The following is a 25,105-nucleotide window of genomic DNA, read 5'->3' as shown; positions in this document are numbered from 1 at the left end:
AATTACATCTACTGTTCTGTGTCTTTTTACATTAGAGAGAAAAAAAGCAATAATATAACATATTGCCTGATTGTTAATATTTAATATAGATTTATTTTTTAATAAATCAGTGGTTTCTCTTTAACACAGAGAGTCTAGGATGTATTCAATTAGCCTATAGCACAATGCTGTGCAATAATTACTCCATCCTAAACCTCCCAACTGGTCTAGTTTCCTGCCATTCAGATTTCTCACGCTACACTTGCTTTTTACTCATATCCTAGGTCTGGCTCATTGCTCCGGATGTTTCCTGGTCCTCTCCACATGCATCCCTCCTGTCCTTCCTGCTCTTTCCCCACCCCTCACTCCCCAAGATGTCCTACCCTGTTCTCTGTTTTGCTCAGCATTGGCTAGTTGGCTTACATTGGCAATACAGAGAACAAATGGTGACATGCTTATACAAACTTGAGATAGGAAATACTTAGAATAAACATCACAATGCAATGTTTGGATTGAAGCCAGACAGTGGGGTAGAAAAAAATCAGCATTTCGGCAGTCCAGTCCACAAGTTATTACGCAAAGAATAACATATTAATTAAATGATATTAAATTATTTTTAAATATTAAAAGAGGAAACATAATACATAAGCATTTAAGTAGTTTGCTTTCGGGAGACTTGTTAATGTTTATTACAGAACATATAGGTCTGATGCTATGTGATAGGAAAGAAAACAAAAATCCAAAAGCTGAAGCAGATAGACATGCTCCTGTGCTCATGGAATTAGCAATCTAGATACCAATCTGTGAAAAAAAAACTCAAAGTGGTCAATGCTCTGGAGAAAAGACACAGAGTGTGGAGGGTGATGCTACCTTGTATATGGGACATTAGAGCAAAGATCAAAAGTCTACAGCAGGGACAGCAGATGAAGGGGATTAATTGAGCTGACCTGCCATTTTTCTATGATAATCCCAGCTGTAGCCTCACTGAGCTCTTATCTATATCCCAGGTTCTTAGTTCCACCAGAACTGGGATCAAATGACCAAACCATGCGTAGACAAAAGGAAGTGTGCTGTGTTGCTAAGGAATCACTTCTATCCTGCAGCAAAACAATCTCACACCTGTAGCTGTGTGTGTTCTCAGAGAGAGAGGCAGGCACCTAAGCTTGCTCACGTTGCTATGACAAGGTACCTGAGACCAGGTAACAAATGAGTAATGAAACATATCGTTCACAGTTCTGGAGACTGAGAAGCACGAATGTGACATATCACCGTGATCAGATTTTCATAGATGGAACCTACTGAGTAGGCCTTCACATGGCCCAAAGAACAAACAGGTTTCCTTAAGCCTCACTGACGCTGTTCTTGGGGGCTCCATTCTCTTAAGGCTTCACCTTCAATAGTACCACATTGAGGATTAGGTTGTCACGTACAGGTTTTGGAAGTGTGCACACATTTAGACCATGGCAGGGTCTCTTAAGGCTTCACCTTCAATAGTACCACATATAGGTTTTGGAAGTGTGCACGCATTTAGACCACGGCAGGGACAAGGTATAAAGAGGCATCCCTTGGTAGAATGAGAAATTCATCTCAGAAATTGCCTCATGGTAGCCTTGCCTAAATGAGGAAGAGGGAAAAGGTTCTGTGACACCTTCCAAAATAGCTTCCCTGGGAGGACCACAGTATATTCCAACACTTGAGTCACAGGAACATTGTCTTTGTGACCAGTGTGCAGTGTCATATGAGGTTGCCTAGCTGCCAGAGTAGAGTATTTCTTGTATCTCAAACATGTCACTAAGACTTCCCTAGGGCCATTTGCAATTGTGGTTCACTCACTTAGAACATTCTCCAAACAATACGTACAGCCATTCTTCTCCCATCTTTTAAATGGAGCTAAAATGCTACTTCCAAGTCAGACTTAGAGCAGAGAGCTCATGTCTGCCTTCCCTATTGCTTCTCATGCCACCTTTGCATCCAGCTCTTCCCCACAGGCCTGTTACCATTGCATCATCACAGGTCAGTGAGCCCAAGAAATACGTATGCTATGCTGACTTCACACCTTCCTATTCTCAGTTTGTGCATCAGGCTCTGAAGTGAGGGTGAGTTTCCTGTGACAATGCTGTATCTGCAGGGCAAAGATCAGCATTTGGAGAATAGACTCCTGAATATATACAGGTCACAGGCAGGACTTAGACAGGTGTGAGTCCAAAAGTGGCTGTTGTCTTTTGAGGAGAAAAGCAAGCACTGCATCACTGCTCAGCCGACAGCTCAGCTTAATTGGTAGGTCGTGGAATTGTTGTGCCATTTAATTTGATGGTATCTGATCTATACTGGGCTTATTTACCAATGTGTCATCTATCTTCCTTGTTGTGACAGCCATGAAGGCACAGTCTTCAGTGATTTGGGGCCATTGCTGTGTTCTCCGCATTGTGAGCATATTTGTCCTTAGTGGAGGCTCAATAGGCTCATATGTGAGATACCTTGATTGACCTGACTAATTCCAAGCAGAAGGGACAGGCTGTGGGCTTCCAGAAGGCACTGAGATTGACATTGGTACAGGACATCTCAAGTCTGTCACCAGGCTCCTCACCCTTAAAGTGGCTATTTTTGACCATCAGAAGTTCATTTGGTTTTCTTTGTATTCAGTGTGTTTCATATCCAAGGCAGTCTTGAAATATTTGTTATCCTCCTGCCTCTCAACTACTGATATGCTGAGACTACAGGTGTGTACCAACTAGCAGAGAGTTCCTATGGCTTAGACAGCAAATGAACATGTCTGCAAAAGACAGAGAGAAAGACACAGAGGGAGTAAAGGGAGGGGGAGGGGTTGGGGATGGGAGAGGGGAAAGGGAGAGGGAGAGACAGAGACAGAAAGAGATACAGAGAGAATGACAGGGGCCACTGAGACAGAGAAAGAAAGCTTGTAGGGAAAAACATTGGGCTAGAGCAATACTTGTAGAAGTTTGGTCCTCCTAGAATCCCACATCCAAGTCACCAGGCACACTGGGATGGTGTTGCGTGCAGAGTCCTAGTTCCCTTAGATGTCCTGGTCCTGTACAACATACAGATGAAGGCAGGAGAATACTATAGTCATCATGAAGCCAGGAGGCTTCTGTGCATTATGTATTATGTCTGGCAAGTGTTAGTCTGGTGGATCCTTTACCCTCCCACAGAGCAGGTGGGCAAAAGGATAACGATTATATTGTGAACAGCAGGCAAACCAGTAGCACCAAGGAAATTTCTTCCTTCTTTTAGAAGGACACGCCTCCAGCCTTGGGTCATTCCACAGATAGTCCTGGACTCTCAAGGCCTTATTCCCTCCAATGAAGGCTTCCCAAGGAACACTATAGGCCACATGTGTGGAAGAAATTGTTGAAAAGTTATACAGTAGGGACTGGGGGAGGCAAAAGCTGACCTAATAACAGTAGTCGACAATTTCTGCTTCCTTGCCTCTTAAGCCTACATATTCTACTACTAGTGTTTGTCAAGAGAAGCTCAGAGCTTGTTGGTGGTATACCAAATCCAGGCAGTGGGAGAAAGTAGAAATTCCCCATACCTCCAATGACATGAAGTCTTCCAGGCTTATTTGAAGGCTGCGATATCAATAAGGATTACAGATGCCATTGTATCTTTCAACCAGAATGGAAGAAGGCAGATACTCTGATTTTACACACAGTAGGTATTCAATTAGAAGTGTATGGGTTTTCCACTTTTTATCAGGACTTCTAAAGTGCTTTAGGGCGAGGCCCATGTGCTAGGTGACTTTCCTGGTCTCACCAGGGGAGGTAGAAAATGAGTTTTCCAATGAGTGTTACAGTTTAGCTCTGGCATCAGAAAGCAGTGGAGACTCTGGAGCTCCACAAGCCAATGATGATACCAAACATGTTACAGCCCTGTGTCTAGCTGCTGTGCTAAGCATAGCAGAGGAAGCATGTAGACGTTTGAAACTGGCTGGCAGACAGGTCAGGTGAGACACAGGCTGGTGGTGCTTCAGCAGTGGTCGGCACCTAGCTACCAACAATGTAGCAGCTCTGCCATCACTGTGCCTGCCTTGATCAGCAGTCAAACCCCAGGCATTCAGTGGTGATTCTTCCCCAGAATAAATGGAGTCTCAGAAGATCAAGGTAGAGGAATGGCGTGTGCACAAGAGAGCCAGCCAGCCAGCCAGCTGGCCAGCTGACTTTTATTTATACACCTTGGGTAGTGGGAGAGAGGTCTGAGGGTGAATGTGTCTGATACACTATGTGCCAGGACACTTGATTTACATGCAGTGACACAGTACTTCATTTACATGCAGTAGCATGCGGTCCTATCACAAGAAGGAAAACATAGTAGTACATAATTATCCTATGGATGGGGGGGAAGGACTTCCAGGTAAGATTGAAGGTCATTTGCTGGAGGCTAGGATTTCCTTAGCATAGGGTGGGTTAATCTCCAGGTGCTTGCTGAACAGTTTCTTACCAGGAAACAGTTGTGTTTGTAATCTCCCTGAGGGCTACATGATACTCCTGAGAGGATCTGTGGGTCCCAGATCAGGGGAAGGGAGAACCCCACTGAGAAAGGGAGTCCAGTGTAATGGACTGAACTCAGTTGGATATCCAGATATGCCAGAGCTTAACCTCTCCAGCAGCACCCCACAAGCCCCGGTGCCAGATTCCAGTGATGTAGAAAGATACATGGTCCCTAGTTCCAAGAAAGAGGAGGCACCCAATGTACAGAATGCAAGTCAGACTCACTGTGTCTTAAGCTCACTGGTAAACACCAGGCCAGCTTTAACTGATCACTTCACTGACTCTCTGAGCAACTCTTTGAAGCAGGCACTTTTAGCCTCGTTCCTATTTGGCAGATAAACAAACTGAGGCACAGAGATGCCAACTCACTGGCTGAAGATCAGAGAGTAATATGTGGTCCTGCCAAGAGGTGAAGTAAGGCCTTGTACTTGAGGTCCCACTTGTCCTTTCCCTCCTTTGCCATGAACAGAGCTCCCATGTCTCTAGTCCCTATAGATAATGTTGAAAACTCAAAGGTCAGTGTGGGAGTGGGTGGAAGGCCTGCCCAGGATGTTAATGGTGCTATGTGTCTTTCACATTTGCTTCATTATATTTCACATGTCTTCATTGTTGTCAACCAGCTTGAGTACTGGAGCTTTGTAAAATCTCTTGATATGTAGGAAGCAAAGGTAAATTATTGTGCAGAATTTGTGACTCTTTATTTTCCCCAGATAGATGAATGGAAAAAAAAACTCCACAAATTTATTACAAAATATCGGGATGGTGATATGGATGATCTGTGTTCATGTTAGGCATGAAGGAATTTTATATGGTGGCAGAGGCCTCTAATCCTGGTCCTTGTGAACTGGAGGCAGGAGAATCAGTAGTTTAAGGACCTAAAGTGAGTTGAGGGGGCAGCTAGGTTACACTGTTTCCCATGTTAAAGCAAATAAAACAAAAATGAAAAATATCCGGAGTAATCTGAGCAACAGGAGGTGACACCCTACAGTATGGCAGCTCTTGTGCAGGCCTCTGGTATTGAGACTCTTGGCCTACTGAGCCTTCCAGTCATTGCCGGAGCCTAGGAAGTAGAGAATGCCCACTCCTGCTCTGTAGTTAGACTTGTAATCCAAGGCAGGCTCAGATATTGAATTGTCTCATCCTTTGGCAGCAGCTAGTATTATAGGTCTTGCATAGGCATAAGAATTGGGGGTGTTTCTTAGCCAGTAACACAAGCTAGCTTTAGAGCTCTTAGCCAAAGACTGGGAACATTTCTAGCCTAAAGACTTGTCTGCTCTATGGACCTCTTCTGGTGTCCCGGGACAGTGGTCTTTTCTGTGTGGTACTATGCAGAGAGGCAACAGAATATAACTCGAGGAGGAGAGAGAAATGGTTCTGTGGTTGTGAACATTTGTTGCCCCAGCAAGGACCTGAGTTTGGTTTGCAGTACCCATTATAGTGGCTTACAACTATTTGTAACTCAAATTCAATGAGGTACAACACATTCTTCTGATCTCTATAGGTGTCAGACATGCACAGGGTATACATACATGCAGGGGAAACATTTAATAAAATAAAAGTAATCAAAATATAACATATAGAGACATATGTTTAAAAGATCAAATCAGGAAAGCAGCAACTGCTGAATGTCTCCCTATAGACTCATTGAGCCCAACTGCTATGCCTTGTAGAACCAGCCACTGTCATCGGGACTTACATTTTAGACCTATCATAGCCTCACCACTAACCACCAATCACATTCATTAAGGATTATGTTTGAACAAATGACAACACTGACTCTGAGAACAAATCATAGTCATTGAAGTTTGTGTTTTAGGCCAATCACAGCCTTGCTCTTGACAGTAACCACAGTCATTTAAACTTGTGTTTTGACCAATCACAGCCTCGCCTCTTAGGACCAATCATAGTCAGTGGCTTTTATGTTTTCAGCCAATCTCCTAATCAGTGTGCATTCTAGAGTTGCCTAGATACAGTAGACACAAGATGGCTTTACTTCAAGTGGGTGATAAGGTAAGGTTGACTCAGTTGGAGCTCTATTGTAAGGGCAAAATACTGAGTTATTTTTGTCTAATCTTGTATCAATCATTGATATAGGGATGGGGAACTCACCAACTGTAAACTGGATTTCATAATTTCACATTTCAGTTATACAAGGTTTTAGTCTAGTCTAAAGCTATGTAGTTAAGTATATACCTTATGTAAGCTTAGTTGTCTAACTTGGTGCTTATGAAATGTCTTTCCTGTTCTTGAGTAATACTATTTATACCACAGTTAACAATATAATTGGATACATTGGCAAAAAGAGCCAGACTGGCTGTGTTTTTAATATCAACAAGTTTTATCACAAGAGTTATTCAGTACCAAAAAATACATGAAGGATTGTGAATGCTATGTGATAAATTATAGGTCATTAATACAAGAAAGATGATTATAAACAATAGATGGTAAAGTAGATAGAAGATGAACTAGATAAAGAATATATAATATATTCAACAATGGAGGTATAAAAGAAAGAAGGTAAATGAAAGTTATCTAGATATGTGACAGAGGAGAGATATGAGATAAAGAAATATAAAGATATCAGATGATAGACCCAGAATAGGTAAGGATAGGAGAGCACACACACACACACACACACACACACACACACACACACATACACACACACACACACACACACACACACAGAGAGAGAGAGAGAGAGAGAGAGAGAGAGAGAGAGAGAGAGAGAGAGAGAGAGAGAGCTGGAAGCTAGACAGTGGCTAAGCAAATGAAATATGATAAAAAGATGGAAAATATATATACAATAGCTACAAATTAGATGTGAGGTAGAAGAGAAATTCAGGGTAGTTATAGGATACTGATACATGAGTGGTTAACAGGCACAGAATAACTAGAGGATAGAAGACAGGTAGATAGGAGATAATCAAAGGATAGGTAAAGGAAAGATGATACTTTGATGGAAGTTAGATACATGAGAGAGAGGTGGATGAGAGATAAAAGGTAGCTAATGATAAATGATACTTGGATGGTATACAAGCACAGGACAGCTTAAAGGATAGATGGAAGACAGGGACAGGCATGGGGTGGTTAGAGGATTGTGATAGATGGATAGAGCTGCAGGACAGTAAGATGACAGGAATCTTATACAGACACATTATAGGTAGAGGAAATATGATATAAGTAGACACAGGGTATACAGAGGATAGAAGACTGATAGATGATTTTGATAGATGGAACAAGGCCACAGGATAGCTATAGGATAGGTGATCCATAAATGGAAGATAGAATCAGAACAGCTGCAGTATAGGTGATCGATTGATGGACCATTGACACACAGTAACTACAGGCTAGATGCAAATACAAACACAGGGTAGGTACAAGGTGTATAGGTAGATAGATTGACACAGGACAGCTACAGGACAGATGAGAGATTCAATGTAACACAGGATGGATAGATGATAAAGTATAGAAAATTTGAAGATAGACACAGGATATAGTGATGGTAGGTGATAGACGGATGGATGACAGATACAGGATCAGTAGAACATAAACAGTAGATAAATGGAAGGTACTAAATGGAACGTAGACTTAGAGGTAGAATTTTGATGATGATAGATGAAATAATAGATCTGAGAGGGATACAGTATAGGTAGATCATCAATCATAGATAGGTATAAATTAGGCACGGGATAGCAGGGGTATAAATGATACATAGAATGTAAACACAGGATAGAGAGATGATAGATTGTAGATAGGTGATAATAGCTGAAAGGTTAGTTGGGGATGGGATAGGTTGTTGATAGAAAATACAGTGATAGAGGATAATTAGAAAGTAGATTTTATATACTGTGAGGCATACATAGATAGCTGATAGAAAATAGAGGATGGATACACGTAGACAGATGATAGAGTTTAGAAAGATTTGAAAGCAAATAGACAAGTAGATAATAGGAGATAGAAGACTTAAACTAGAAGTACAGTGGATGATAAAATATAGATAATGATATGTACAAAATAAATGATAGACAGTAGATGATGGAAAGATGGATGGCAGATGGTGGAGAGAGGACATTTAGAAGATAGGATGTAGATGAGAGAAAACAGGATACATCGAGGTAGAAAGTAGATAGGTGATTAATATAGCACAGGGAGATGCTACAGATTGCAGAAAGATGATTGCATAGTAAAATATTTGTCTTACTTGGTTTTAGATTCTACATTTACCTGACTGAAAAATGGAGAAAAGTCAGCAAGAAAATATGAGGAGGTAGGAATTCATAATGCAGTAGGCAAAGAGTATCATAGTCAATGGGTTATAACATTAACTTTCTTTTTTTTGGGGGGGTCTTTTGAGACAGGGTTTCTCTGTGTAGCCTTGGCTGTCCTGGACTCACTCTGTAGACCAGGCTGGCCTCGAACTCACAGCGATCCGCCTGCCTCTGCCTCCCGAGTGCTGGGATTAAAGGCGTGCGCCACCACGCCCAGCTATAACATTAACTTTCATTTCATTGTTTTAATGGAAATAGAATTTGTTTGCTTGTTTATTTATTATTTATTTCAGAGACCAGTTCGTGGTATTTAGCCTGACTTGCCTCAAACCCACAATCCTTCTGCCTTCCCATCTGAGTATTGGGATTAAGACCATTTTCTGACATATCCTGCCACAGTAGTTATTGTGCATAGTGAAGGCACTGCATGTTTAATTAATGAAAATGCCTGGCTTTCTCTCATCTTAGTCATCCTATTGGGTCACATATGAATAATTAGCCTCATCCCTACTGTTCATAACGCTCACTCTTTACTTCTCTGTTAATTAGGTGTGTCTTAAGTCCACACCGGAAGTCAACAGTTGAAGATATTTACAATTTGCTGAAGAGAATTGAAAAACTGACAGACGAGCTTGGATACAGACTCTATAGAGCCAGGGAAATGCATGCAAGATGTCAGGCCATTATTGCCTCTGAGCCTGTTCATCAAGGTTTGACTTTGACCCATTTCTTTCTTGTACCATTGCTGACTTGAGAGCATCACAACCCCTACCATGCTTTGAGTGGTGTAGGGGAAGGAGGATTAGTTGGAGGAGCCTTTGGTCATACTATTTGTTAGGCTTTCTTGTAGGAGTGGAGTATGTTCAAGAGTGCAAGAGTGGAACTTACTAGAAGCATAAGTGGACCTGTAAGACAATCCTTATATCATGGGACACATGTAGCTAAGGACATGTGATGGATTTATGTCCATAAACATGTAATCACACTCTCCTAATCTTAGATGAAGCAATTATTTTCTTGACTGCATTATTCCTCTAGGACTTTCCCTATTTCTATGCCCTCTTTGTGGCTAAACATCCTAAAATACCTTCTAGGTCCTATGTCCACTCCATCACATTGCATTTCTTCTTCAATCCTCTTCAGCCAGGCCATAGCTGCTACACTGTCCATCCTACCGCACCAAGCCTACACACCCTGTTCTCATTGCCTCTTTACTGAAGGCACTTGAATGCACTCTGAGGGCATGCTGTGAGACTCTTGACCTAGAGTCAGAATCCCCCAGCACAAAGGTTGCACACCCTGACTCTTTCTTTTTCTTGTGAGTAGAGGAGCTAATTCTTACTGACATAAAACATTGAGGTGGGAGGCTGTGTTACTGAATTTCTTTACTAACTCAAGTCAAGGAGGAGAGGTGGTATGGCTGTGAAGGGGAACAGAGGACAAGATGAGGTGTGGTGTTTACTGAGCAGACCTGGGAATGGCCTGAAGATCCCCCCGCCCCAGTGAAAGGCCTTTGTCCAGAAATGAAGAGTAGAATTCCAGCTTTTAGTTAGGGATGGGTAGTATGGATCTATGTAAAGTTGATAACCTTGTCTGGCACATTATGGATACTGAGTTTTGATAGAACCAAATGGAAAATTGCACATTGTTGGGTGATTTTACAATGCCACCATTTTAAATCAGAATTGGTATTCCACAGTTGGTCTTTCCTATGATACGAATTATAACTTTGCCTTGGTAAGTTAGCTCAATGGTTAAGTGCACATGCCATGCAAGCCTGATGACCTGAGTTCAGTCCTCAGAACCCACATGAAAGAGAAAGTAGAGAACCAACTTCTCAAAGATCTCTTCTGATTTCCACCATAAGCTACGGAATACACAACCCCTCACCTCCATTTGAAAACTAATAATTTTTTTTCTAAATTATAACTTTGAGAACTGTAATATCAACTGCTCATTATCTTAATATAACATCTCTCATTTCTTTTCTGAAAAGGAATGTCAAATGTAAGGACCAATTTTGAAGAAAATAAAGTTCCCATCTTCAGTACCTATGACGAGTACCAGAAAATGGTTCTTAGGGTAAGGGTGCTTTTGTTGCGTACTCTATGTGTAGATTGCATATAATACAAGATGCACTACAGCACATCTCAAAGCATAGCTGGAAGACCACAGGCCTTCAAGTAATACAACAAGTATTACAAGAATGCACACTCTTAGCTGAAAACCTAAACCAAGTAGGGACATCTTTCATCCTTTTAAGAACTTTTATTTAAAAAAAAGATTGATATGTATTATATACTGAAATTTGTGTTGTGTAGAGGCCTCAAAATGTATCATTTGAAATTTTTCAACACGTGTTATAAAACCCAGTGCATATTTGAACTATTATAGAAGGTGACTATACACTACGGGGATGGTTATAGGCACAAGTGCAGGGGGCGATGCCTCCTCTGCCACCTTTTAGCTTCTGTCATGTGTGAGTAACTTCCCTGGAAAACCTTTTCTTAGAGAAGTTTTTCATGCCACAAACATTCTGTAAGTATGAGCACAACTGACTTTAAACAGAAAAATAAAAAAAAAAATTAAGGCCCCCAAACTGATATTTCTATGATAATTTTGTTTGGAGACCTTTTGTTTATGTTTGACATCTCAGATCAGATCAAACTTCAAAAACCCATATTATCTGTGTTCATATAGTAAGTGCACTTTTTATGTCTGAAAATTCCGATGTTTAGTGTTAATTGGGTGCACACTGACATTTGTTTGTCTAAGTGACATATCATTTGATTAATATCACATGCTTAAGGTTAAGTAGATTCTGTGTAGGTGGAAGAATAATAGAATTTTAATTAAATAAGTGCCCACTTTAATGATATGTAAGAAATGGAAAACTTTTTCAATGTTCTATTATAATTATTTATTCACTTAGAAATAAAGCTATCGTTTTATTATTGTTCTAATACTAAGTTGTGTTATTATTCTGTCTTTTTTAGTCCTATGAAAATATTTCGATTGTCATGACCATAAACGGAAAAGTTGTATTTATATCACAAAATGTTTTACCTCTTCTTGGCCACCATCCAGTAAGTTCTTCCAGATTCTGGAGAAGCGGGTCATTATGGTTTCCTGTTTACAGGTTATTTCCTTTTAGCCTCATATAACCCATTGGTGTCCAACTATGCCCATATTTCATCATCTTCTCCACTGGTTTCAGTGTTAAGTCAATAAAAACAAATTCTGGAAATAGTACATGGTGGTGGTTACAGCGTTGGTGGTCTCTGAGATGGATAGGAAAGGCTTCAACTGTTTGAGGTAGATAATGCACAGGAAAACCGTGGCCAGAATGGGCTGTAGCATGGAGCAGTTACTGGAGGGCAATGCAAGCTGGTTGAAGCACAGCACCTACCTATAGCCATAGGTGGGCAAGGGCAGAGCTAGGTTCACAGGGCAGACTAATAGTATTAGTATAGGAAGCAAAGGCTGTTCTCTCTCACTCTCTCCAGGAAGATATTGTGGGAAAGACTTTATTAGATATTATTCTTGATGAACAAAAGGACGAAATATCTCAGAAGATCATTCTTCATCTTCCTTTGGCAAATGCAGGTATGTATACATGGCTTTGTTTTGTTTCAATTTAATTTTGGATTTTTGAGTGACCAGTAACACTCAGTTGAATAATTTCTTTCTCTCTTACCCCTTAGCAATTTTTGTCAAAAACATCAGTTAATGTAGCTCATGATCATATATTCATTTAAGTTTATAGCCTATAATTTCAATCACACCATTTCTTACATTTAAAAACTATCTCCTCTGGAGGAGTTGGGAGTAGTTCATGGACCCTCACTCTCAGCCAAGGAGCTAGTGACATTTCGTGGATACTGGGGGAAGGTGAGTAGGTTTTCTTCAATGACATGGTCCCTGGCTGGCTGAGTATGCTCTTTCCCAGTGGTTCTCAATCTTCCTAATGCTGTGACCCTTTAATACAGTTCTCCCATGCAGTGGTGACCTCCGACCATAACATTATTTTCACCAGTACTTCATAACTAATTTTTCTACTGCTGTGAATCCTAATGTAAATATCTGTGTTTTTCAATGGTCTTAGGTGACTCCATGAAAAGGTCATTTGTCCCCCAAAGGGTTATGAGTAGATGTGAAACTGGATCTGGGAGGAGTTGGGAGGAGTGGGACATAAACTTGATCAAAATATATCACATGCATATATGAAATTATCAAAGAAGCAAGAAAATTATTTTATGAAAAAAATCATCCTCCACCCCGTCTTGTTCTTTATCCTAAGCTCTAATTATGGCAATACTCTCTGATTTTAGTAGTGCTATATAAATACCAGTATATTAGTCTACAGATACAACAATGATAGCTCTGTGAGTAACAGTGTTCATGGGAAGAAAGTTGTGTTCTTTAGACTGTTCTTTTAACTACGGAAGACTTTCATTGAAATAATCCACCAGACTACATAACTTTGCTTTTTGCTCTCTTTAGTTGGAAGACGCATTGAATTTTGCTGTTTTGTAAGAAAAGGAAATGCGTATCAGAATGCCCAGCAACAAGATGCTGACAGAGGCAAATGTGGAGAAAAAGAAAAATATGACCATGTGAAATTCATCTTATACCTTCAGGATGCTTATGATGGTAAGTAATCCATCCCATGATATCTACATGATGATCATGTGTGATGAGTTCCCTGATTGCTAGCATACATATCATTGTTGGCATTTATAAAACATCTGATATCCATATACTCACAATTTATGACTATATCTATTAGGCATCAAAAAATAATAGTGACTTTATAAGGTAATTCCATATAGAAATATGGTAGATTACATTGGTAAGTGATGGCTGTCTCATCTTAGAAAAGAAAATATTTTAAAAACTTCATCAAAAAAATTTAATGCATTACCCAGCTTAAAGGCAACCTCATGAACACCCAAAGTTACAAATGGATTTTGTAGTTTGTAAATTATACCACAGATTGAATTAGCTGCTGGGAGGCATCTAGAATTCTAGCATCCTATCAAGGACCAATATACAAAATATAGACACTTGGGGTCAAGAATTCTAACATCCTATCAAGAACCAATATATAAAATATAGACACTAAAGTTCTGTACACTGACCTGGGGAAAGAAGTCATCTCTCTAACATTTTCCATAGATAACAGCTATGCTATATTCACATTTATGTCATGTAAGTTAGGGGCCTGATGTTTAATTTTTGAGGATTAAGGACATGCAGGCAGAGAAAGTGACATATGTAGAGTTAACTGCTTCAGAGCCATAAAATATCCAAGGTAAAGTATCAGAGGTAATCAGAGGTAAAGTATAGCTTGTGCTTCAGGTGCTCAAATGGTAGTTAAAATACTTTTCTTTTTTATTTTTGGAAATTAAAGATGAAACATCTTTAAGACATTTGGACAGATGCCTGTACATTCACACACACACACACACACACACACACACACACACACACACACACACACTTCTTTTGGAGACTTCCACAACAATCAATACAGCAACAGCAAAAGACATTGATATCAGCACAAGTTTACATTTGATTGTCATATTTTGGAGAGGACCATCTGGGGGATCTGTGGAGCTTGGTTGTAAAGGAAAGAACACAAGAATAATGCCGTGGCTCAGAATCTTGAAAAATGCCATTGGGACGGCAAACAGCATTGTGATGTGGCAGTTATCTGCTTCCTTGTATATCCAACATACCTTTTAATTTAATTGTCATTGTTTCTGTTATCTTTAGAGTCATTTGTGTTTTTTGGGAACTATGGTCCTAACAGCAGAAACATTCGGTCATCAACTCCAAAGCTGTTATGGGAAGAAAAGTACTATATTGTGGGAACCATTTCCATCCTTCGTAAGCCACAGGAATCAGTGAGTATGCTGTATGTCTCTCTTACTTAAAACGGCACATCATTTTTGCTTTCAGCAGCTGGACATCAGTGCAGAAAGACTCAGTATACAGTAAGGAAAGAACAATTTGAATATCCTGTTAGGGGGTGAATGGCAGGAATCTGGACTGATTACAGTGACATGGATGGAATCTCGAGGATTTGGCACCAATGGGGGCACTACCAGCAGATACAGGCATAAGTAGAAAACTGCGGACAGGGCGGTGTTGGCAGCCTAGATGAAGACCTCTGGCCTGTGGTACATGATCCTCTTGTGGTGGTGTAGCAGGTCCCTCACTCCCACATTCAGCTTTAGAATAAACCGCCTCTCCATATTGAAAACAGTGATGAACGTTGTATAGAGGTGAAAACTGAAGGAAGTTGTCCATCATCTGCCACGAGAACGTAGACTTCAAAGACGTAAGACTAAGTCCCAAGATCTGCTTCCTCTCCTGAGAAAGAGAAAACGAATCTTACTTGGCCGGTCCATATTCCGCTAGCCTTCATCAAGGCAACAGGACGTCTACTTGTGATTTACTCCAGTTTTTCTCTCTGGGCCTCTAGGACACTGTTCCTACACTGGTGGGTATTTTATAAAAGATGAGAACAGAAGGACAGCAGTCAGAAGAGTCTTTACAGTATGATGGCATAAAATAATGAGCGGTGAACTTGAGTGAAAATGAAATTCCTCTTCTGGATCTACTAGGCTTGGGATAAATCATTTTGTGTATACTTTGTTTTTATACCTGTAAACCTGGTGTCTTCCTCACACTGACCTGTGGATCAGTTGTAACTAGAATATGTAATGGATGCTATAAATGTCAAGTATATTTTAGTATGCAGATACATTTGAGTGGAAATTAGGCTGGGGCTTGACTGTGGGTTTGACTCTCAAAGATGCCAACATGATGATGGCAACAATGGAAATGGATATGCTAATCTTTCTGCAGGAACACCCCACTGAAATTCAATCCAATGTTATAGTTATTGACTCGGATGATGACATTCCTGTGAAGTGCCGCAGGTAAGAGGTATCATGGCTGTAAGTAACGCAGAGCTGAAACACTTTTTTACTAAAGAAATTGCATACAATAGATGATCTACTAAGGATTTCAAATGAATCTAAGATGACCAATTTGCTGGTTTCCAAATCTGTGTATTTTCATGTATGTGAGGAACCATGTAACTGGTGTCTGCTACATTGTTTTCTAGATTGCTCCAAAAAATGGACCAAGGGAAAAAAAAACACATACACAATACATCTGAGATTGTGAGTCCAACTCTTAGAACCCTCACAGTAGAATGAATGGCCAGGTTCCTGAATGTTTTCCTCTGTCCTTCACACAAGTAGCATACATGAACACATGCACACACACACGCACACGCGCGCACACACACACACACTGAATAAAGAAATACATATTAACAAGTAGAGACACTGAGAAAGCAAATAAAATATGAACTAGTTGACAAAACCTTACCTTGAGCATATGTAACCTGAGTAAGCCTTCTGAAACCATTTACTTCACTTAAAATAGGTTGTCCTTGGTCTTTCTCATTATGTAAAAAAAAAATGATATGTTCTCTTTATACCATTTGGATATTAAGCTTAATCCATAAAGAAGAACATAGATAATATATTAAAATGTAAAATTAATGGAGTATGAAAATAAATACAGTACTCAGTGATTTATCAAGACAAACATCTGAATGGCTAGTTCTAGTCCTCGAGCTAGAATTCTTTCTGTTTGTGAATGTCTTTACTGTGTTCAGAGCAGAGATTGGGTTCTAACAGTGGTTTCTCATTGGATCATATTTCTATATTGTTCTAAAGAGGTCAGTTTGAACAAACACTCTTTTGGAGCAGTATTACAGGAGGTAGGGCTTCTGTGGGTCTCATGCGGCCACACCACTATTATGAGCTCCTGAGTGCAGTGTTCCTGTCATGGTCCACATGACTCTGTTTCCTCCTTGATCTCTGATTCTTACAGCCTTCCTGCCCTACCTTCTGCAATACTCCCTAAGCCTTGTGTGGAAGGGCCTCTTACAGATGTACCACGTATATCTAAACACGTCAATAACACTTAATTCTCTACAGTTTGAATAGTTGTGAGTTTCAATTTTAACCACTGAATACTGCATAAATGAATTTCTCTGATGAGATCTGAGAACTGCACTAATCCATGAGCATAAAGACGAATTGCATAAAGACATTAATTTAGAGAGCATGTTGACACTATGTCCATTTAGCAAGGTAATGGCAAGTAGATTCACCCTTGGGGCAGGTGAACTCCCCAGCTTTGTGTTCTTGATCAGATTTATAATACCAGACATATGTTTCCTCCCGTGGTGTGGCCATCAATCCATTCAGAAATTGGTCGGTTGCCATGTAACATTGATGCAACTGTTGTAAACGTGGGCATATTTTGCCATGCCAGTCATTATTGTTGATCACAGTGTTCACAGCTGGCAAAACTGTCACTGACTTTTTTTCTCCCTCCATCAGCTTATATAACCCTGTCTAGTACAATGAAAGCTATCCAACAAAGAGGAAGCCTCCTGACCAATGCACAACACACATTTTGATAATTACTTCTTTATGGTTTTATTAAGGCTTGAAACACAATGCAAGAGCAATGGATTGGAAAGTATTTGCCAGAATGACTCTTCAAATATGAAACTTCCTGATTCTGATTCGGACGTATGTACACTGAGAGCCATTGAGTAGAACTATGAACCTTTATCCCTCTAATGTTGCTATATACTTGATGTTTGTTGCAAACACACACACACACACACACACACACACACACACACACACACACACACACAGTTTTGGCTTTTCAATTGCTTTGAATATGTTGTAAATTATGTTTAAAGTGTTTGGGTTCTGCCTGTGTTTTCTACTATTTGTGTCTTATTTTATCTCACTAGTGAAATGTATTCTCTTCTTTTGGAAACTCAGGTTGAGATTGTAGCTGTTTTTCCCGCCCCTCGGCAAAGGCGACGTGGAACAGTTCAGAGCAGGACATCAGCTCAGTTGAGCACAAGCAGTAACATAAGTGCAACTACAAGCAAGAGCACAGGTACGAGGACAAGCCTTTCTTCCACGGGTTTTACACCCCTGACATCGAGTAGGTACAATGAGCTATTTGGAAGTGGATAAAATAAATCAGATGACCTTCAAGGTGGTTAGGAGGTTTAAAATAATGTTCTGTTTATAACACTGTGAAATCACAGGCGTCGTGTCCAACTTTGCTCATTTTTGGTAAATCTTTTGATATGAGGATTCAGAGAAGTACAAGTAAATATCGTCTCACAGAGTCAAGCAATCACTCATCTTACACCTTTTAGAAACCCCAGTTAGAAATGTGCAGACTCTCCTCTTTTCTGCTGAATTTGTATTATTCACTTGCTTTTGATTTTAATACTGCAAATATTGTCATAGATCTGTCTTTGAATAAATAACACTTTATTGTTTATGTCCATGTAGTGTATCTCACTGTAACATGTTTTTTGTTAGTTTTGTTGATGTTTTGAGGCAGATTCTTGATGTAGAGTTCACCCTGTCCTAGAAGTCAGAGTGGGGCTTTTACCTCCACATCAGAGTGCTGGGATGGCAGAATTATAGGCATGTGTGTTGCCAGGACAATGTAATGGAAGTAGCAGTGAAGGTGGTTAATCCCTCCAAAATACTGCTGCTTCTTTTATGTGTTTCTATAACAAAGTCCTAATTATATAATTGTATAAAACCTGGAACACCTGAGACATGGTTCTTACTTCACATAACTTATATTGTGACATTTTTACTTATTATGGTTCATCTTTCTTTTCTCCTCAGTTTCAAATGTAGGTTTAACTTTCAAATAGTTTTAGTAGCACCACTTCCATTATTTCTGTAAGTTTCAGATCTCTATTCCAAGTTGTTCTTTGAAAACAGCACAAAGGTAGGTGTGTGTGTGTGTGTGTGTGTGTGTGTGTGTGTGTGTGTGTGTGTGTGAGACCATTTCTAACATTAACATGAGCAGTGACTGCACTTAACCTATTTATCTGGAGTTACCGTGAAGTGTTGTTCTGTGGAATTATATTCATTATTGTTAAACCAGCTGTGGAGCAATCCTTATAAGATCCCACAGTTGGCCTTTCCAGTCAGAGGAGCAAAGCCAGATAACCAGCAACAAGCGTTGAAATTTAGCAGAGTCTGGAGTGCTTGCTATGGCTTACTGATATTTATTTTATTTTTTCATTTGGAACCAGAAAATTGCAAATATACTGTTAAGATGCAAAAGTGATTTGGAAGTGATTGATAGTAGAAAAGTTTAGTCAAAGCTCTGAGCACTGAAAGTGTCCAGAAACCAGAATTTTTCAAAATGACTAAAATGGAATATATTAAACTAACTGAATGACTGAAGTGCAATTTGCTTGTATCCATAGCATTGTTGTGAAGTGTGCCTCCTGAAGCTGCATGGAGCAATTAGGAGGTATCTGGTGGGGCACTCTGCCTGATCCTGATGCTTATATTTTGTAAATTTTTTTCTCATTTTGAAATAATTTTGGACTTAGAGAAAAATTTCAGTGCAGTACTCAGGAGGGAGATGCAGAAGGGTCAGGGGTTCATGACCATTATCTATGCCATGAGTTCAAGGCCATCCTGGGATTCGTGGATGTTGTCACAAAAAATTAATTTGAATAGAATGAGCAATACATGGGAAAATGGACAAAAGCAAAAAATTCTAACCATTTCATTGTGATGCCCTTAATGTCACACATTATCTAATCAAAACAACATTGATTTTATTCTTCTTACCAATGTAAGGTCTTGTCCATCTGTCTTCTTTTCTTAGAAATGTACAGCTACCAAATTTTATGTCACAGGAAATAATGATTCACCTTTTTTATTGCACATTGTGACTATATTGCCAATTTTAATCCCTCCATCAGCAGAAGGACATCTGGGTTGCTTTGAAGTTTTTGATAATTATGAATAATGTTACTAAAAACATTTTCACAGAGGCTTTGCATGGAACTTTCAGTTTGTTTGGGTAAATTCCTGGCTGTGAGACTTAGAGTCATGTGTAACTTATTTCAGCTTTAGTAATTGGAGGACACCCAACATCATGAGGTAGAGACCAAAGGATGTTGCTATGAAAGGTTACTATTAATTGGGCTGGATTTAAGCACCAGTGTAAAATGGGAGGTGGGCAGAGAGAAATTCAGGTATACTTGTCCTTCATTTTCAAATATGAATGAATTTTAAAAGTACTGTTCAGTAAATGATTCCTAGTACCTGGCACATTTCATTCTTTTTTTTTTAAGATTTACATTTCTTTATTTTATGCATGAGTGCTTTTTCTGCATGTGTGCCTGCAGGCCAGAAGAGGGCATCAGATTACAGTACAGATGGGTGAGAGCCACCATGTGGTTGCTGGGAATTGAACTCAGGACCTCTGGAGGAGCAGACAGTGCTCTTATCTTCTGAGCCATCTCTCCAAGCACTTCTCACCCTTAAACATGAGATTAAACCACAATGTCTTGTTATATAATGATGGCACATTTTATTGTTTTAGTCCCAATCTCCTCTGTGCTTCCTTCCTCAGGTTCTGGTCAGGAGTCGATGATAGATTCAAAGTACAAGCTAGAGCCTGTCAACATGGAATTAGAAGTGCCTCCAGAATTCCTTTTAAAGGATTGCAAGGAAGAAGAAGGCTCCTCAAAAACAGAAGAATGCAGGGATGAGGCTCAAAGGAGACAATTGGAAGAGGCAAAAACCTCCAAATCTAAGGAATGTTTTATTGATGAAATTATTGTGCTTTCTAATTCATTTGTTTAGGAAGTCTGATTGGCTTTGTTTATTCAGCTTAGCCTACCAGATAGTGTACAGTTGAGTTGCTCTAGAGAATTAAACATATTTATGCTAGGTAGACCTTGATACAGGCTCAATGATATATACTTGCTTGTGCAGGTGTTTTGGATGTCCAGAAGTCTGTGACTCAGAGGCATGTCTCTGACTAGCATGCTACCAAAGCAGTCAGTAGTCCCCATAGCCCAGTATGCATATAAAGAATAGATTTCCATTAGTTTGGGATTCATTTAAATGTGAAGTTCATTTCTGGGGGGGTGCTTTTTCAGACATCAATTACCCAATCCTACTCTAGGAACCTAAGGTCAAGATGTCCCAACTAACTTATCTTGGTTTCTGTTAAACTGCCTGCTTATGTAACCTTCAACTCCAGCTAACTGCTTGTCTTAGCTCCCCCTTGCAGCTGTCGGGTGTGTTTTTTGTTTGTTTGTTTTTGTTTTCTGTCTTTAAAAGCTCCATGCTCTCAATTCTTTGTGCTACACTTAAATCCCAGTCAGCTGGATTAAAGTCTTTCAATTGTCTATAAAAAAGTTAATTAGACGTTTATTTTTGACACTTCAATACCTGTAGGACAGAGAACAAGAACGTGTGTATAGGTTGCCCCATTGTATTGTGGAGCTTGGCAACTCTCCATATGAACTGCGACAAACTGGAAAAGGACAAGAGCATCAGGTATATTGTCCACAAGCGCAAGTACAGAAGCAGCCATATTGTCCACAAGTGCAAGTACATAAGCAGCCATATTGTCCACAAGCGCAAGTACAGAAGCAGCCATATTGTCCACAAGCACAGGTACAGAAGCAGCCATATTGTCCGCAAGCGCAAGTACATAAGCAGCCATATTGTCCACAAGCGCAAGTACAGAAGCAGCCATATTGTCCACAAGCGCAAGTACAGAAGCAGCCATATTGTCCACAAGCACAGGTACAGAAGCAGCCATATTGTCCGCAAGCGCAAGTACATAAGCAGCCATATTGTCCACAAGCGCAAGTACAGAAGCAGCCATATTGTCCACAAGCGCAAGTACAGAAGCAGCCATATTGTCCACAAGCACAGGTACAGAAGCAGCCATATTGTCCGCAAGCGCAAGTACATAAGCAGCCATATTGTCCACAAGCGCAAGTACAGAAGCAGCCATATTGGCTACAAGTGCAAGTACAAGTGCAGCCATATTGTCCACAAGCACAAGTACAGGAGCAGCCATATTGTCCCCAAGTGCAAGTACAGAAGCAGCCATATTGTCCACAAGCACAGGTAAAGAAGCAGCCATATTGTCCACAAGCACAAGTACAGAAGCAGCCATATTGTTCACAAGCACAGGTACGGAAGCAGCCATATTGTCCGCAAGCGCAAGAACAGAAGCAGCCATATTGGCCACAAGCGCAAGAACAGAAGCAGCCATATTGTTCACAAGCACAGGTACAGAAGCAGCCATATTGTCCACAAGCACAAGTACAAGAGCAGCCATATTGGCCACAACCACATGTACAAGAGCAACCATATTGTCCCCAAGCGCAAGTACAGAAGCAGCCATATTGGCCACAAGCGCAAGTACAGAAGCAGCCATATTGTCCACAAGCGCAAGTACAGGAGCAGTCATATTGGCCACAAGCACAGGTACAGGAGCAGCCATAACCTAAAATGCCAATAAGTTCATGTATGGTACATCTGTAATTTTTTTATACAATAACCCTTTTGGTTTTGTGCAGACGGTGAGTGTTATTAATAACCTGTGGAGTAGAAATGACAATGCTGAACATCTACAAAATCAGACCCAGAGGTAAGAGACAGACTGACTGGGGAGAAGGGTGGAGGACAATGCTTTTTTCCCTTGTTCCTGTCTGTATAGTGCCATCTCAGCATCTACTGATAAAATGGAAGATTTTCCACACAGAAGGCTTAGACAAGACAGCCTCAAATGCAGAGATTTCCCATCCAACCCTTGAAATCATTGGCTTTATTCCTCAAGTTCAGACTCTTTGCACAGGGTGTTTGTAGAGAAGTGTTTATTGACCATAATTAGCTCCTGAGTTTCATGTCCATTCTTCAACTTCTCTGGAAAGAAGGCATGGGACATGAAAACCAGGGAAGTAGATGTAAGATGTTTGCTACTTGCTGTGAGCAGCCAATAACATAATCCTGGATGAGCTTTTACAGGTAACATGGAGAACTCCATATGAGCCATCATTCTTTGACCTGTGTAACAGCTCCAAATTTTTTACAGACATAGGGGAGATCCTGCTGATTGTACTCCTCTACTTCGGCCTCACCCATCAACAAGGTCACATCAAACAATGACAGTGCCACGTCAGCCATTGGCAACAGCAGGTTACCCACCAGCAGAATCACAGTACTCATCGGCAAGGCCACAGGACCCACCAACACTGTCACATGTAGGTGCTTCTCAATCATCTGAAAGTCATAAATCAAAAATAACTGAAGGTCATTAGTCAAAAATTCCTGGCCTGGGGGACTCAGGAAATTTCATGCAGTTATGAAATAATGTCATGGGCCACATTACAGACCAACGTTGTTTAGTATAGGTGAACTTGTGGCTCTACAGTCTAAGAGGGAATCTGTATGATAGAGTTGAAATGCCCGATAGCTTTTTTCTTTTGATCTGGGACTCTTCTTCATAAGGAAAATGCCCCAGCAATATGTTCTCTATTTGGTATGCAGAGTTGAAAGCATTATCAATGTGAAGGAAGTCACACATGTGATGGTAGAACTCACTGCTGAGTAAAACCATTGGGTTTTATTGCAGTAGTAACAGCTACAAGGATCCTTGTATGACTGAGCTGCATAAATGATTCCTAAATACAGTCTGACTTTCAGTCTTCCCCAGCCACACCTCACTTTAGTGCCAAGCTCAACACTGAATCCAGATTCCTTACTGAGATTATCCATTTTGCAATACTGCAATACAGTCTAGAACCTACCTTGCATAGGTCTCATCATATTGAAAAATTTCCTTAAAATTCCCTTTGCTGAGTGAGTGTACTTAGCATTTATTTATGGAGTTGCCTTATGTTAGACAGAGCAGACAGACCTTGGGGACCATCTTTAGGGGCTACACTTACAGAATAAAACTGGTCCCAATCAAAATAACACAGCAGATTTAGTTCTTCATGTAAAGTCCCATATAAGGAGCAAAAACATTCAATCTGGCAAAGAAGCAAGACATCAAAAGTATTTTCATTTTAAATGTTTAGAAATTCTAGATAGCTAAATGGGTAATATTTTCATATACATGGCTTGACAAAGTGAACCATCAGTGTCACCAGAAATTGAGTCCCTATGATCACATACCGAGATTAAAATTGGCAAATGGTCTGACGGGCTCACTAGCAAAGTAGACTCCAAAAGGTAGCCCTTTTCGTGGTCATTACCAATACAATGATGTTCTTGAATTGAACTCTAAGAATCAGAGTTGTCAGCAAATTGATCTAATCGTCCAGTCAGTGAACGTAGGGTTTCAGATAGCTCATTGGGAAAGAGTTAGAGTAGGAAGGGCAGGAGTTTCATCCTGTGGACATATGACTCTGACTGGGCTCTTTCCTTTCTGCTCACTCCTGTCCTGATCTTCACCTGCTTGTTTGAAGCCCAACTCCTCCTGAATCTATTTTTCTCATTCACCCCATTTGGTTCCACTTACTGGGCCCTGTATCACTTCAAAATAGAGTCAAAAAAGAGTTCTACAATTGATACCTGTAACACTGCCTTTGTGCTTGTCCTCCTCCACTTCCTGATGGGAGCTGACACCTTTACTTCCACTGTGTAAATGCGGAAATGACTTATATCCAAGGCTACAGGTGAGACTTTGGCTAGGTCTGACTTCACAAAAGCTGGGGAGTGGAGGGCCAGACACAGATGCTGCAGACTAAAAGGAAGTTTTGGGTTCTCAGGACTGTCATTAAGCCAAGGGGCATCTGGAAGGAAGAATAGTACAGGAATCCTAACTTTCCAAGCTCTCTGTCTCTGTCTCTGTCTCTGTCTCTGTCTCTGTCTCTGTCTCTGTCTCTGTCTCTCTCTCTCTCTCTCTCTCTCTCTCTCTCTCTCTCTCTCTCTCTCTCTCTCTCTCTCTCTCCATCCACCCCTGCCTCTCTCTCTCCTCTGCTAGTACCTTGTAAACCAATAATGCAAAGATCCTTGTCAGTGGCTCACTGGCTTGAAATAAAGGAATACGCCTATCACCACAGAATATTTCAGTTTACCACTCTCCCTGCTTTTTTTTTTCTTTGCAGCATGCCTCTTCTGATTACCTGAGACTCACCAGGCAGCCTGGTCAAGATAATGCTGCATATGTTCTGACTGAAGAGAACACCATCAATCCTCACCCCTAAGGGGAAGATGAGGCAGAAGACCTAAGTCCATGGTCTACGTGGAAAAGGGACATACAAGAGTCCCTTGATGTGAGAGGGTGGGTGGGTTATTTTCTTTACTCATGAGTTTAGTTTTTAGTTGTTTCTTAAGCATAATGAGTTTAATGGAAAGTAAGCTGCAAAAGCAAACTATTACATCCAGATTAGTGTGTGATAACCACTATTCATTTCCATCTGCT

The 25,105-nt window shown here is 40.4% G+C and overlaps 2 protein-coding genes across 2 annotated transcripts in view; both read left to right on the top strand.

The window, feature by feature from the left end:
* The window catches only part of LOC311601317 (uncharacterized protein), a 318,508-nt gene extending 293,625 nt beyond the window's left edge, over positions 1–24,883 (top strand). Inside the window, exon 4 of the mRNA XM_084788722.1 lies at positions 24,789–24,883. Within this exon, the coding sequence (XP_084644848.1) occupies positions 24,789–24,802 (14 nt within the window). The 3' untranslated portion in view covers positions 24,803–24,883. The remainder of the gene's footprint in view (positions 1–24,788) is intronic.
* LOC311602315 (uncharacterized protein) lies at positions 6,427–21,257 on the top strand. Its single transcript, XM_084790235.1, has 12 exons — positions 6,427–6,497; positions 8,702–8,757; positions 9,308–9,468; positions 10,755–10,840; positions 11,755–11,844; positions 12,265–12,364; positions 13,262–13,411; positions 14,537–14,667; positions 15,635–15,708; positions 17,298–17,385; positions 17,650–17,770; positions 20,282–21,257. Exons 2-12 carry the CDS (start codon positions 8,726–8,728, stop codon positions 20,512–20,514), a joined length of 1,266 nt encoding a protein of 421 aa, XP_084646361.1. The 5' UTR covers positions 6,427–6,497; positions 8,702–8,725; the 3' UTR covers positions 20,515–21,257.
* Positions 24,884–25,105: the final 222 nt, after the last annotated feature.

Source organism: Acomys minous (genome assembly GCF_964271855.1).
Source record: "Acomys minous genome assembly, chromosome: 7".
In the NCBI taxonomy this organism is placed as follows: domain Eukaryota; kingdom Metazoa; phylum Chordata; class Mammalia; order Rodentia; family Muridae; genus Acomys; species Acomys minous.
Note: the sequence above shows the minus strand (reverse complement) of the source record. Positions and strands in the feature narration are given on the sequence as shown.